This window comes from Saccoglossus kowalevskii, chromosome 2 (genome assembly GCF_978046115.1).
Source record: "Saccoglossus kowalevskii chromosome 2, keSacKowa6.1, whole genome shotgun sequence".
Classification (NCBI taxonomy): Eukaryota; Metazoa; Hemichordata; class Enteropneusta; family Harrimaniidae; genus Saccoglossus; species Saccoglossus kowalevskii.
In genome coordinates this window covers 1,680,661-1,693,716 of record NC_140642.1, presented here as the reverse complement: position 1 = coordinate 1,693,716, position 13,056 = coordinate 1,680,661, and the positions used below count along the sequence as shown (strand labels likewise).

General features: G+C 33.8%; 1 protein-coding gene across 1 annotated transcript in view; it reads left to right on the top strand.

Annotated features, from left to right (window-relative positions):
- LOC144364068 (uncharacterized) overlaps positions 1–13,056 on the top strand; it is a 100,018-nt gene that overhangs the window by 64,385 nt on the left and 22,577 nt on the right. The window contains exons 17-21 of the mRNA XM_085496169.1: positions 1,646–1,816; positions 2,201–2,371; positions 8,207–8,398; positions 8,552–8,567; positions 10,857–10,928. Of these exons, the coding sequence (XP_085352295.1) occupies positions 1,646–1,816; positions 2,201–2,371; positions 8,207–8,398; positions 8,552–8,567; positions 10,857–10,928 (622 nt within the window). The remainder of the gene's footprint in view (positions 1–1,645; positions 1,817–2,200; positions 2,372–8,206; positions 8,399–8,551; positions 8,568–10,856; positions 10,929–13,056) is intronic.

Sequence of the window (13,056 nt, the reverse complement as noted above, 5' to 3'; positions counted from 1 at the left end):
GTGTAGGACAGTGAAGCTATTTTGACTGTGTAGGACAGTAGAGCTATTTTGACTGTGTAGGACAGCAGAGCTATTTTGACTGTGTAGGACAGCAGAGCTATTTTGACTGTGTAGGACAGTAGAGCTATTTTGACTGTGTAGGACAGTGGAGCTATTTTGACTGTGTAGGACAGCAGAGCTATTTCGACTGTGTAGGACAGTAGAGCTATTTTGACTGTGTAGGACAGTGGAGCTATTTTGACTGTGTAGGACAGCAGAGCTATTTCGACTGTGTAGGACAGCAGAGCTATTTTGACTGTGTAGGACAGTAGAGCTATTTTGACTGTGTAGGACAGCAGAGCTATTTTGACTGTGTAGGACAGTGGAGCTATTTTGACTGTGTAGGACAGCAGAGCTATTTTGACTGTAGGACAGTAGCGCTATTTTGACTGTGTAGGACAGTAGAGCTATTTTGACTGTGTAGGACAGCAGAGCTATTTTGACTGTGTAGGACGTACAGCAGAGCTATTTTGACTGTATAGGACAGTGGAGCTATTTTGACTGTATAGGACAGTGGAGCTATTTTGACTGTGTAGGACGGTGGAGCTATTTTGACTGTGTAGGACAGTGGAGCTATTTCTACTGTGTAGGACAGCAGAGCTATTTTGACTGTAGGACAGCAGAGCTATTTTGACTGTAGGACAGCAGAGCTATTTTGACTGTGTAGGACGGTGGAGCTATTTCGACTGTGTAGGACAGTGGAGCTATTTTGACTGTGTAGGACAGTGGAGCTATTTTGACTGTAGGACAGTGGAGCTATTTTGACTATGTAGGACAGCAGAGCTATTTCGACTGTGTAGGACAGTGGAGCTATTTCGACTGTGTAGGACAGCAGAGCTATTTTGACTGTGTAGGACAGTAGAGCTATTTTGACTGTGTAGGACAGTAGAGCTATTTCGACTGTGTAGGACAGCAGAGCTATTTTGACTGTGTAGGACAGCAGAGCTATTTTGACTGTGTAGGACAGTGGAGCTATTTCGACTGTGTAGGACAGTAGAGCTATTTTGACTGTGTAGGACAGCAGAGCTATTTTGACTGTGTAGGACAGCAGAGCTATTTTGACTGTGTAGGACAGTGGGGCTATTTCGACTGTGTAGGACAGTGGAGCTATTTTGACTGTGTAGGACAGTAGAGCTATTTTGACTGTGTAGGACAGTGGAGCTATTTTGACTATGTAGGACAGCAGAGCTATTTCGACTGTGTAGGACAGTGGAGTTATTTCGACTGTGTAGGACAGCAGAGCTATTTTGACTGTGATTTTCATTTGATGTGTCTCAGTACCTTGGATATACAAATGGAATTCACTTTATTTGGTATATTAAATTGTAGAAAAGACATGATGCCTGTAGACAAGAGCCTTCATGCTCGAATGAACACATAATAAAAGTCGTATTGATTTAGTGTATTTTTAATTCAATAAACAAACAACTCTACTGTACTATTAGTTTCCCAACATTTTTTTGATTCTTGTCGAACAGAAAAAGATATATTTCTTATTCTAGAATTTCAAATGTTTGAATACTGGATATGTGTCACATGATTGCCATCAAATCAAAATGACTGTATTTGAGATATTCAAATGTATTGGCATGGTTTCTTTGCACAGCTGTCTGTTTTAATGGAAATCCAGTTGATCTATGTTTAGATGTATCATGTCAGCGTACTCGTTGTCCTGGTAACCCTGAGGCATTCTGTGTCATTGATCCTTGTAATAACTGTCAAGAGACTTGGAGAACATGCGATGATTTATCATCTGTCGTGGATTGTACAGCTGAGAGTAAGTTGAGCATTTTTGTTTCTTACAAACTTTGTCGATCATTCACTGCCATTACATCCTTGTTTTCCATAGTCAGCATTACAGTGGATGTGATGATAGTCAGAGAATGTAACAAAAACAAGTCATGTGACTGTCTCGCGTTCCATGATTTCAATTTAACGTTTTTCACATTTTCATTTATGTTTCTGTATTTCTTTGAAAATTTTAAACCAGACAGACATAATTTCCTATTGCATGCATGTAGGGCTTGGTAACTTTTTTGGAAAAAAAATATGAACACAATAATGCTTGTGAAATGTGAAGGGAGTCTGAATTACAATGTAGGGTATGTTCAAAGCTCATTGCTGCATGCAATCATAATCAAATACAAACCTTTATTTTCAGGACCAGTTTCCACTTGTCCCAAAGATCGACCCCAACAAGTGTGTGGTGAAGATATGTGTAGTAATGCCATTTGCAGATGGAATCGATGTGCGAGGTGCACCGTTGATGTTTGCGGGCAATGTCAGGTTAAATTTCTTGATGAGAATGGTGATGTAGTGGACTGTGATAAACGTAAGTGCATTGAAAGTAAAATTTGGTAAACTTTGATACGTTTTATGATTGAATTTTAATAAATACAAGTGTTTGAATGTTAGGGGGCCGGAATGTAAAAACTATTTTTGTGTTTTCAAAATTTTATTCCTTTGCATATATTTTTTGGGATCTGACCCAATGCTTATAGAAATCCTGTTCTAATCACGTATAAGCTACAGCCAATCATAGCTAGTCTTTTATATAGGCCAGACAGACAATTTTTTTAATTTTTCCTTTTACTGACGTGTATTTTGACCGTATTTTCTTGTAAGTTGCACAAAACACGGCCAGACATGCGCCATCTAGATCGTCATTGCTCCGGTGATCTAAATGTGTTGACTGCTGATCTCGAAGCCCTGTCCAGGAAGAATTATTTTTGAGTAGATGGTGGAGGTGGCTGCTACGTTTGACACATAAATACAACTGCAAATTTTAAATTTGTGATTCGTTGACTAAACCAGTCAGAGGAAATCTTGTTACATAGGCATTGGTTCAGATGTGTATGTGGCGATAGTTAAAAATATACTGATGTACAAGTCTCTGTTGAATATGCGCGTAAATCATAAGTGGGTCTTTTTCATCCAAAATTACCACTCCCAACAACACTGAGTGGACAACTGAGCATGCTCAGAATAAATAATTATCTGATCTGAATCAGCGACAGAAATGGATCACAGTCTGGTATATTTGGTTTTATGAAAAATTAACACTGAATTCTTGAAAAAAATGGTCAGAAATATTGTTGTATATTATATCTTCAAACTGTAAAAATTGCATTCCATTATAAAGAGTCGGGTCACAAAGTGGAAGATCAATGAAAACACTTTGCAGTTACTGTTTTTATAAGTCCTGGCCAGGCACATTGACACATGTGGTCCAAATATAACAGTTCAGGCTAGTGAATAAATGGGTTGTACCATTACCAATCTCAGTGGAAACTGTAGAGGTGGGTCAGGGCTACATTTTGATGGGAATTGTAGTGGTGATACTGAAACAAACCCGGGTCATAGTAATATACCAGAATTAACAAAGAAGTCAAGTTGTTTTTAAAGGTACATCAAGTTTACTAGGATTTATGAATGCAGTTTCTTGAGCATGTATACATGTACATGTATGAGACATAGTTTGGTTGCAATTGTGTACTCTGAGTTTTTGGACATGGGTCAATGGAAGTTTTTATTTATCAGTACAATACTAGATTAAGGGAAATCACTTTATGATGAGTTGTACATACATATTTTTTCACCTGTTTGCAGATGTTACATGTATTATTTTAACATGAGTCGTTTATAATTAAATAACAGACTGTGACATTCATGTCTTGTTTTTCTGAGTTTCTTTTTTGACTCCCATGTGCGAAGCACAAAATGGGAGTCTTTGCAGTTAGTGTGTCTGTATGTGTGTATGTATGTATGTATGTATGTGTGTGTGTGTGTGTGTGTGTGTGTGTGTGTGTGTGTCTGTCTGTCTGTGTTGTGTGTGTGTCTTTTCCATTGATATCTCAAGAACCATACATTGTTTTTTGATGAAACTTGGTGCATAGATGCTCTGGGCCAATGCTCAGATTATGTTAGGTTTTGGTAAAATTCCATGCATATTAATTACCTAATTTGCATGATAATTAGCTAATTTTTAGCTGTTCCATGACTGTTCCACTGATATCTAAACAACCGCTCATTGGATTTTGATGAAACTTGGTACATACATGTAGATGCTCTGAACTAATGCTAGGCTTTGATTAGTTTTTGGTAAAAATTACCTAATTACTAATTACCTAATTTGCATAATGATTAGTAAATTTTCGGTTTTTCCACTGATATCTCAAGTACTAATCATCACATTTCAATGAAACTTGGTACATAGATGCCATAGGACACTGCACAGACCTGATAGTTTTTAAGGTAATATCAGTGCGTATTAAGGTAGGTAGTAAGCATTACATTTCAATGAAACTTGGTACATAGATACTCAAGGACTATGCAGAGATTTATTGTGTTGGGATAAATAGTTGTGCATATTAATCACCTAATTTGCATAATTAATTTTCAGCTTTTCTCAAGTACTAATCATTACATTTCAATGAATTTTTGTACATGGATGCTGTAGGACAATTGGCAGACCTGGATAATTGTGGGTTAAAATCTGTACATATTAATTACCTAATTTGCATAATTAACCAATTTTAAGCTTTCATACTGGTATCTGAAGTACTAATTATTACATTTCACTCAAAGATGCTCTCGGACAATGTACAAACCTAATTAGTTTGGGGTAAAAATCTGTTCATATTAATTCCCTAATTAGCATAATAATTTATAATTGACTCCCATGTGCGAAGCACATAATGGGAGTCTTTGCAGTTAGTGTGTCTGTGTGTGTGTGTGTATGTGTGTATGTGTGTCCGACTGTTCCACTGCTATATCAAGAACCATACATCGGTTTTTGATGAAACTTGGTGCATAGATGCTCTGGGTCAATGCGCAGATTTGATTTGATTAGGTTTTGGTAAAAACCCATGCTCGTTAATTACCTAATTTGCATGATAATTAGCTGATTTTTAGCTGTTCTATGACTGTTCCACTGATATCTAAAGAACCACTCATTGGATTTTGATGAAACTTGGTACATAGATGCTCTGAATATATGCGCAGATTTGATTAGTTTTTGGTAAAAATCCGTGCATATTAATTACCTAATTTGCATGATAATTAGCTGATTTTTAGCTGTTCTATGATTGTTCCACTGATATCTATCTCATTGGATTTTGATGAAACTTTGTACATAGATGCTCTGAACTAATGCTAGGTTTTGATTAGTTTTGGTAATAATCCGTGGATACTAATTACCTAATTTGCATAATGATTAGTCAATTTTCGGTTTTTCCACTGATATCTCAAGTACTAATCATCACATTTCAATGAAACTTGGTACATAGATGTCATATGACACTGCACAGATCTGATAGTTTTTATGGTAATATCAGTACATATTAATTACCGAATTTGCATAATTAATTAATTTTCAGCATTTGATATAAGTACTAATCATCACATTTCAATGAAACTTGGTACATAGATGTCATATGACACTGCACAGACCTGATAGTTTTTATGGTAATATCAGTACATATTAATTACCTAATTTGCATAATTAATTAATTTTCAGCATTTGATATAAGTAGTGAGCATTACATTTCAATGAAGCTTGGTACTTGCATACTCAAGGACTATGCAGAGATTGATTGTTTCTGATAAATATTTGTGCATATTAATCACCTAATTTGCATAATTAGTTAATTTTCAGCTTTTCCACGGGTATCTCAAGTACTAATCATCGCATTTCAATGAAACTTGGTACATAGATCCTTTAGGACAAATAATTGTACATATTAATTAACTAATTTGCATAATTAATTTTCAGCTTTTCTACTGATAGTACTAAGTACTAATCATCACATTTCAATGAATCTAGAATTATGCAGACCCAATTAGTTTCCGGTAAATATTTGTGCATATTAATCACCTAATTTGCATAATTAACCAACTTTCACACTGATATCTCAGGTACTAAACATCACATATCAATGAATGTACATGGATGCTGTAGGACAATAGACAGACCTGGATAATTGTGGGTTAAAATCTGTACATAGTAATTACCTAATTTGCATAATTAACCATTTTTAAGCTTTCACACTGATATCTAAAGTACTAATTATTTCATTTCAATGAAACTTAGTACAAAGATGCTCTAGGACAATGTACAAACCTAATTAGTTTGGGGTAAAAATCTGTTCATATTAATTCCCTAATAAGCATAATAATTCATAATTTTTTGGTTCTAATCACATTTCAATTAAACTTGGAGACATAGATTTTCTGTTACATTGCGCAGACCTCATTAGTTTTACACTCAAATCTGTTCATATTAATTTTCTGATTTGCATAATTAGTTTTCAGCTAAGTAATTTCGAATTATATTTAATGTGTCTCCAATACTCTCAGCACATGGGAGTTCTTTCTAAGCTTTCTTTGATTTTTTGATTCTCATCACATTTCTATAAAACTTGGTACATAGATGGTCTGTTACATTGCTCAGACCTTATTAGTTTTACACTCTGTTCATTTTAATTATCTGATTTGTATAATTAGTTTTCAGCTTTTCCATCACTATCTCAATCAAGTACAAGTAATTTTGAATTATATTTAATGTGTCTCCAATACTTTCAGCACATGGGAGTTCTTTCTAAGCTTTCTTTGATTATATTTGTGGGTGCTATTGTAACCCAACTGAACTATATTTGTGGGTGCTAATGTAACCCAACTGAACTACATTCATGGGTGCTAATGTAACCCAACTGAACTATATTTGTGGGTGCTAATGTAACCCAACTGAACTATATGTGTGGGTGCTAATGTAACCCAACTGAACTGCATTCATGGGTGCTAATGTAACCCAACTGAACTATATTTGTGGGTGCTAATGTAACCCCAACTGAACTATATTTGTGGTTGCTAATGTAACCCAACTGAACTACATTCATGGGTGCTAATGTAATCCAACTGAACTACATTCATGGGTGCTAATGTAACCCAACTGAACTATATTTGTGGGTGCTAATGTAACCCAACTGAACTACATTCATGGGTGCTAATGTAACCCAACTGAACTACATTCATGGGTGCTAATGTAACCCAACTGAACTACATTCATGGGTGCTAATGTAATCCAACTGAACTACATTCATGGGTGCTAATGTAACCCAACTGAACTACATTCATGGGTGCTAATGTAACCCAACTTAACTATATTTGTGGGTGCTAATGTAACCCAACTGAACTGTATTTGTGGGTGCTAATGTAACCCAACTGAACTATATTTGTGGGTGCTAATGTAACCCAACTGAACTACATTCACGGGTGCTAATGTAACCCAACGTAACTATATTTGTGGGTGCTAATGTAACCCAACGGAACTATATTTGTGGGTGCTAATGTAACCCAACTGAACTACATTTGTGGGTGCTAATGTAACCCAACTGAACTACATTCATGGGTGCTAATGTAACCCAACTGAACTATATTTGTGGGTGCTAATGTAACCCAACTGAACTACATTCATGGGTGCTAATGTAACCCAACTGAACTATATTCATGGGTGCTAATGTAACCCAACTTAACTATATTTGTGGGTGCTAATGTAACCCAACTGAACTATATTCATGGTTGCTAATGTAACCCAACTGAACTACATTCATGGGTGCTAATGTAATCCAACTGAACTACATTCATGGGTGCTAATGTAACCCGACTGAACTATATTTGTGGGTGCTAATGTAACCCAACTGAACTACATTCATGGGTGCTAATGTAACCCAACTGAACTATATTTGTGGGTGCTAATGTAACCCAACTGAACTATATGTGTGGGTGCTAATGTAACCCAACTGAATTATATTCATGGTTGCTAATGTAACCCAACTGAACTATATTTGTGGGTGCTAATGTAACCCAACTGAACTATATTTGTGGGTGCTATTGTAACCCAACTGAATTATATTCATGGTTGCTAATGTAACCCAACTGAACTACATTCATGGGTGCTAATGTAACCCAACTGAACTATATTTGTGGGTGCTAATGTAACCCAACTGAACTACATTCATGGGTGCTAATGTAACCCAACTGAACTATATTTGTGGGTGCTAATGTAACCCAACTGAACTACATTCATGGGTGCTAATGTAACCAAACTGAATTTGATCCAAATTAAAATGATTAAAATTGTGGTCATTTTGTTTGAAAAATCTTTCAGCTGTAACCAAGTGTGAATTAGAGAACCAATGCAGACCAACAAACATGCTTGGTAGTTTTGTACCAGATTGTCTAACAGATGGTAGCTACAATCCAGTTCAGTGCCATGGAAGCACTGGATACTGCTGGTGCGTTGATCAAGCTGGAATGGAAATTGATAATACACGTCAAAGAGGCAATCGACCTGATTGTGGTAAGTTACAACCAAAATTGAATTCATAGTATGTGGTATTGTGAAAAGTTTCTGAAACGCTATAGTTGTGAGAGTTGTGTAGAAAACTGTAACATATTTGTGACCTTGTCTAAACTATATATATATAATTGTTTTATTTATTTTTTTTATCAGGAGACGTATCCATACAGTAAGTTTTTTTTTTTCAACTCTTTACTCACCTTATCCGTATCATCATAGATGAAAGGTCAAGGTATATGAGGGGGGAAAAAGTCCTTGTTGTTGTTATTGTTTTTCTTGTGGTTACTATTCTTTCTTACTTGAATATTAACCAGTTTGGGATCTTGTCTAAGTTTGAATGTGATTCATGTTATATGTATCATTACCTTGCCCGTATCATCAAAGATGGAAGGGAAAGGTATATTAAGGGATAAATTTCTGTCAGTCGTTGTCGTCGTTAATGATTGTTATTGTGTGCACAATAACTTTACTAATTTTATTCCAAGCTTTATCAAACTTGGTCAACTTATTCATCAGTATAAAGTCTTCCCTTAGTATGAACGAGAGATGTTCTGTATGAAAATATCATGCAAAAATTAAGAAAATCTGATAAAATACTTTGACTGTTTCTACTTGACTGATCACTGGTGATGCACATTCAAAGGTCACTGATCTCAGTGGAAATAAGCATTGTTGTATGTGTACAATGAAGCAAATCATTTATCTTGTAATACTTTCATTGGTAATGTATCTCCCAATCCCATGGAAATACTAGACTGGGGGAGAGTTTTTGCACAGTCTGATACACATTTGCAAACCTACCAATAAAATCGGTACAAAAAATCAATATAAGCACTCCTATGAACTGGGTGCCAAACTTTTGATCAAGATCTGAAGCTAATAGAAAATCTGTGTAGTCCAAAACTATCAAATCAAAAATAATACATAAAAAATACATAATAAGCAAAACGTTGCATCCAAATTTTAAATTATTCTGTATTTGACAAACAGTTCATTCGACAAATGAAAATCAAAATTCACAGGAATTTGTTTCAGCTATTAGAACAGAATGATAGAGCTTTTATAATACTAATTTAAAAACGCACTTCAAAAACAAAGATTGCAGTGTTTGAAGATGTAGATTCTCAGGAGGCAAAAGTACTGTTGACTTCTCCCTCCACTGGACACAAATTTAACTATTTAAGTTGATTTGCATACAATGCAGAGCTTGCAACATGACAGCTATTCATAGAGGGCGTTTTTTTTACTTTTCTACTAGTACAGTAGTCACACAATGAATATAATAAGACAGTTCATATTTGTCTCAGTGAATCGTTAATTTTTCACAGACACACAAAAGCCAGCTAAGATTTTCTGTTTTCTCGCATGTTTTATGAATCTATTCACGTCTAAATGAGATGAGGCATTTGTTTTTATACTACAAATTCTGAATTACTTAATAAAGCTGGAAATTATGTCCCTTAAAATAATTAAACAAATTAGGCACCAATGTTTTTTACATCAATCAAGGACATTCAGTAAATTGCTTTCCCACTGTTGTTTCAACCCCAAAACTTGTTTGTATTAAAAATTAATTATGACAATGCATATTCATATTGAAACAAACTATGATAAAGGAAATAATATTATATAACAAAGGGCAAGGTCACCAGAGCTCAACTATGTTTTTCTAGATATTGGATAAATTTCACCTACCGCGTAAAATTGTTTTTTTCTTGTGGTTATTTTGAGATTCTTATCAATCACTGTAAAGTGTCAGATAATTTTGGAATAACTCACATGTGCAATTTCAAATGATGGAGTTTAATTAGGCTGAAATAAAACATTTGTTTGACATTGAAATACATGGATAGAATGAAGACATTTATACTGATAATATTGAGAACCAGATGTTAGTAATATGGCCTCCAAGATCTGTTAATTATATAAGTGTAGTAAGCCAATATGTTGTTTTTATAATGAATACAAATTTTAAAAGTTTAGTTTTCCTGGCAAGTATTTTATTTTGCTTAATATATATTACTACCCTTACATACAGTACATGTATTATTTAAGGAAGATGAATATTAAATTCTTATGCAATTATGATGACTTCATTGTTCTGTCAGAAAAGTTTTAGCAATATTTTTCAAGTAAAATGCTCAGATATATATATTATTGCAGACATTATTTCAGGACTTTTCTACTCATTTTTGACATGGAAAGAAAAGATTGAGCATCATTAGTTTGTATCCATCCATACATTTGTTGTTTAATCTAGATCCTCAATGGGCATGGTTGTGATACATGTAGTTAAATTATGTTTATCTTATTTATTTCATTCCTGTAAACATGAGGTTTTTGGCTTTTTGTACAGTTCATGAGAATTTGGAACCCTTTTTAAAAATAAAGTGACCTTGAGTGAATACATTACAACAATTGAATATGCATTTATCATGTATTTTTATTTTGTTTTCAGGAGTGTTACTGTGACATTCACAATCAATTATGATTTCAGTATTGTCAGGAACAATGAGAAAGATTTCAAAATGTAAGTAGATTTCAGTATTGTCAGGAACAATGAAAAAGATTTCAAAATGTGAGTAGATTTCAGTATTGTCAGGAACAATGAGAAAGATTTCAAAATGTAAGTAGATTTCAGTATTGTCAGGAACAATGAGAAAGATTTCAAAATGTAAGTAGATTTCAGTATTGTCAGGAACAATGAAAAAGATTTCAAAATGTGAGTAGATTTCAGTATTGTCAGGAACAATGAGAAAGATTTCAAAATGTAAGTAGATTTCAGTATTGTCAGGAACAATGAGAAAGATTTCAAAATGTAAGTAGATTTCAGTATTGTCAGGAACAATGAAAAAGATTTCAAAATGTAAGTAGATTTCAGTATTGTCAGGAACAATGAAAAAGATTTCAAAATGTGAGTAGATTTCAGTATTGTCAGGAACAATGAGAAAGATTTCAAAATGTAAGTAGATTTCAGTATTGTCAGAAACAATGAGAAAGATTTCAAAATGTAAGTAGATTTCAGTATTGTCAGGAACAATGAGAAAGATTTCAAAATGTAAGTAGATTTCAGTATTGTCAGGAACAATGAAAAAGATTTCAAAATGTAAGTAGATTTCAGTATTGTCAGGATCAATGAAAAAGATTTCAAAATGTAAGTAGATTTCAGTATTGTCAGGAACAATGAAACAGATTTCAAAATGTAAGTAGATTTCAGTATCGTCAGGAACAATGAAAAAGATTTCAAAATGTGAGTAGATTTCAGTATTGTCAGGAACAGTGAGAAAGATTTCAAAATGTAAGTAGATTTCAGTATTGTCAGGAACAATGAGAAAGATTTCAAAATGTAAGTAAATTTCAGTATTGTCAGGAACAATGAGAAAGATTTCAAAATGTAAGTAGATTTCAGTATTGTCAGGAACAATGAAAAAGATTTCAAAATGTAAGTAGATTTCAGTATTGTCAGGAACAATGAAAAAGATTTCAAAATGTGAGTAGATTTCAGTATTGTCAGGAACAATGAGAAAGATTTCAAAATGTAAGTAGATTTCAGTATTGTCAGGAACAATGAGAAAGATTTCAAAATGTAAGTAGATTTCAGTATTGTCAGGAACAATGAAATAGATTTCAAAATGTAAGTAGATTTCAGTATTGTCAGGAACAATGAGAAAGATTTCAAAATGTAAGTAGATTTCAGTATTGTCAGGAACAATGAAATAGATTTCAAAATGTAAGTAGATTTCAGTATTGTCAGGAACAATGAGAAAGATTTCAAAATGTAAGTAGATTTCAGTATTGTCAGGAACAATGAGAAAGATTTCAAAATGTAAGTAGATTTCAGTATTGTCAGGAACAATGAGAAAGATTTCAAAATGTAAGTAGATTTCAGTATTGTCAGGAACAATGAGAAAGATTTCAAAATGTAAGTAGATTTCAGTATTGTCAGGAACAATGAGAAAGATTTCAAAATGTAAGTAGATTTCAGTATTGTCGGGAACAATGAGAAAGATTTCAAAATGTAAGTAGATTTCAGTATTGTCGGGAACAATGAGAAAGATTTCAAAATGTAAGTAGATTTCAGTATTGTCAGGAACAATGAGAAAGATTTCAAAATGTAAGTAGATTTCAGTATTGTCAGAAACAATGAGAAAGATTTCAAAATGTGAGTAGATTTCAGTATTGTCAGAAACAATGAGAAAGATTTCAAAATGTGAGTAGATTTCAGTATTGTCAGAAACAATGAAAAAGATTTCAAAATGTTAGTAGATTTCAGTATTGTCAGGAACAATGAGAAAGATTTCAAAATGTAAGTAGATTTCAGTATTGTCAGGAACAATGAGAAAGATTTCAAAATGTAAGTAGATTTCAGTATTGTCAGGAACAATGAGAAAGATTTCAAAATGTAAGTAGATTTCAGTATTGTCAGAAACAATGAGAAAGATTTCAAAATGTAAGTAGATTTCAGTATTGTCAGGAACAATGAGAAAGATTTCAAAATGTAAGTAGATTTCAGTATTGTCAGGAACAATGAGAAAGATTTCAAAATGTAAGTAGATTTCAGTATTGTCGGGAACAATGAGAAAGATTTCAAAATGTAAGTAGATTTCAGTATTGTCAGAAACAATGAAAAAGATTTCAAAATGTGAGTAGACGTAAAC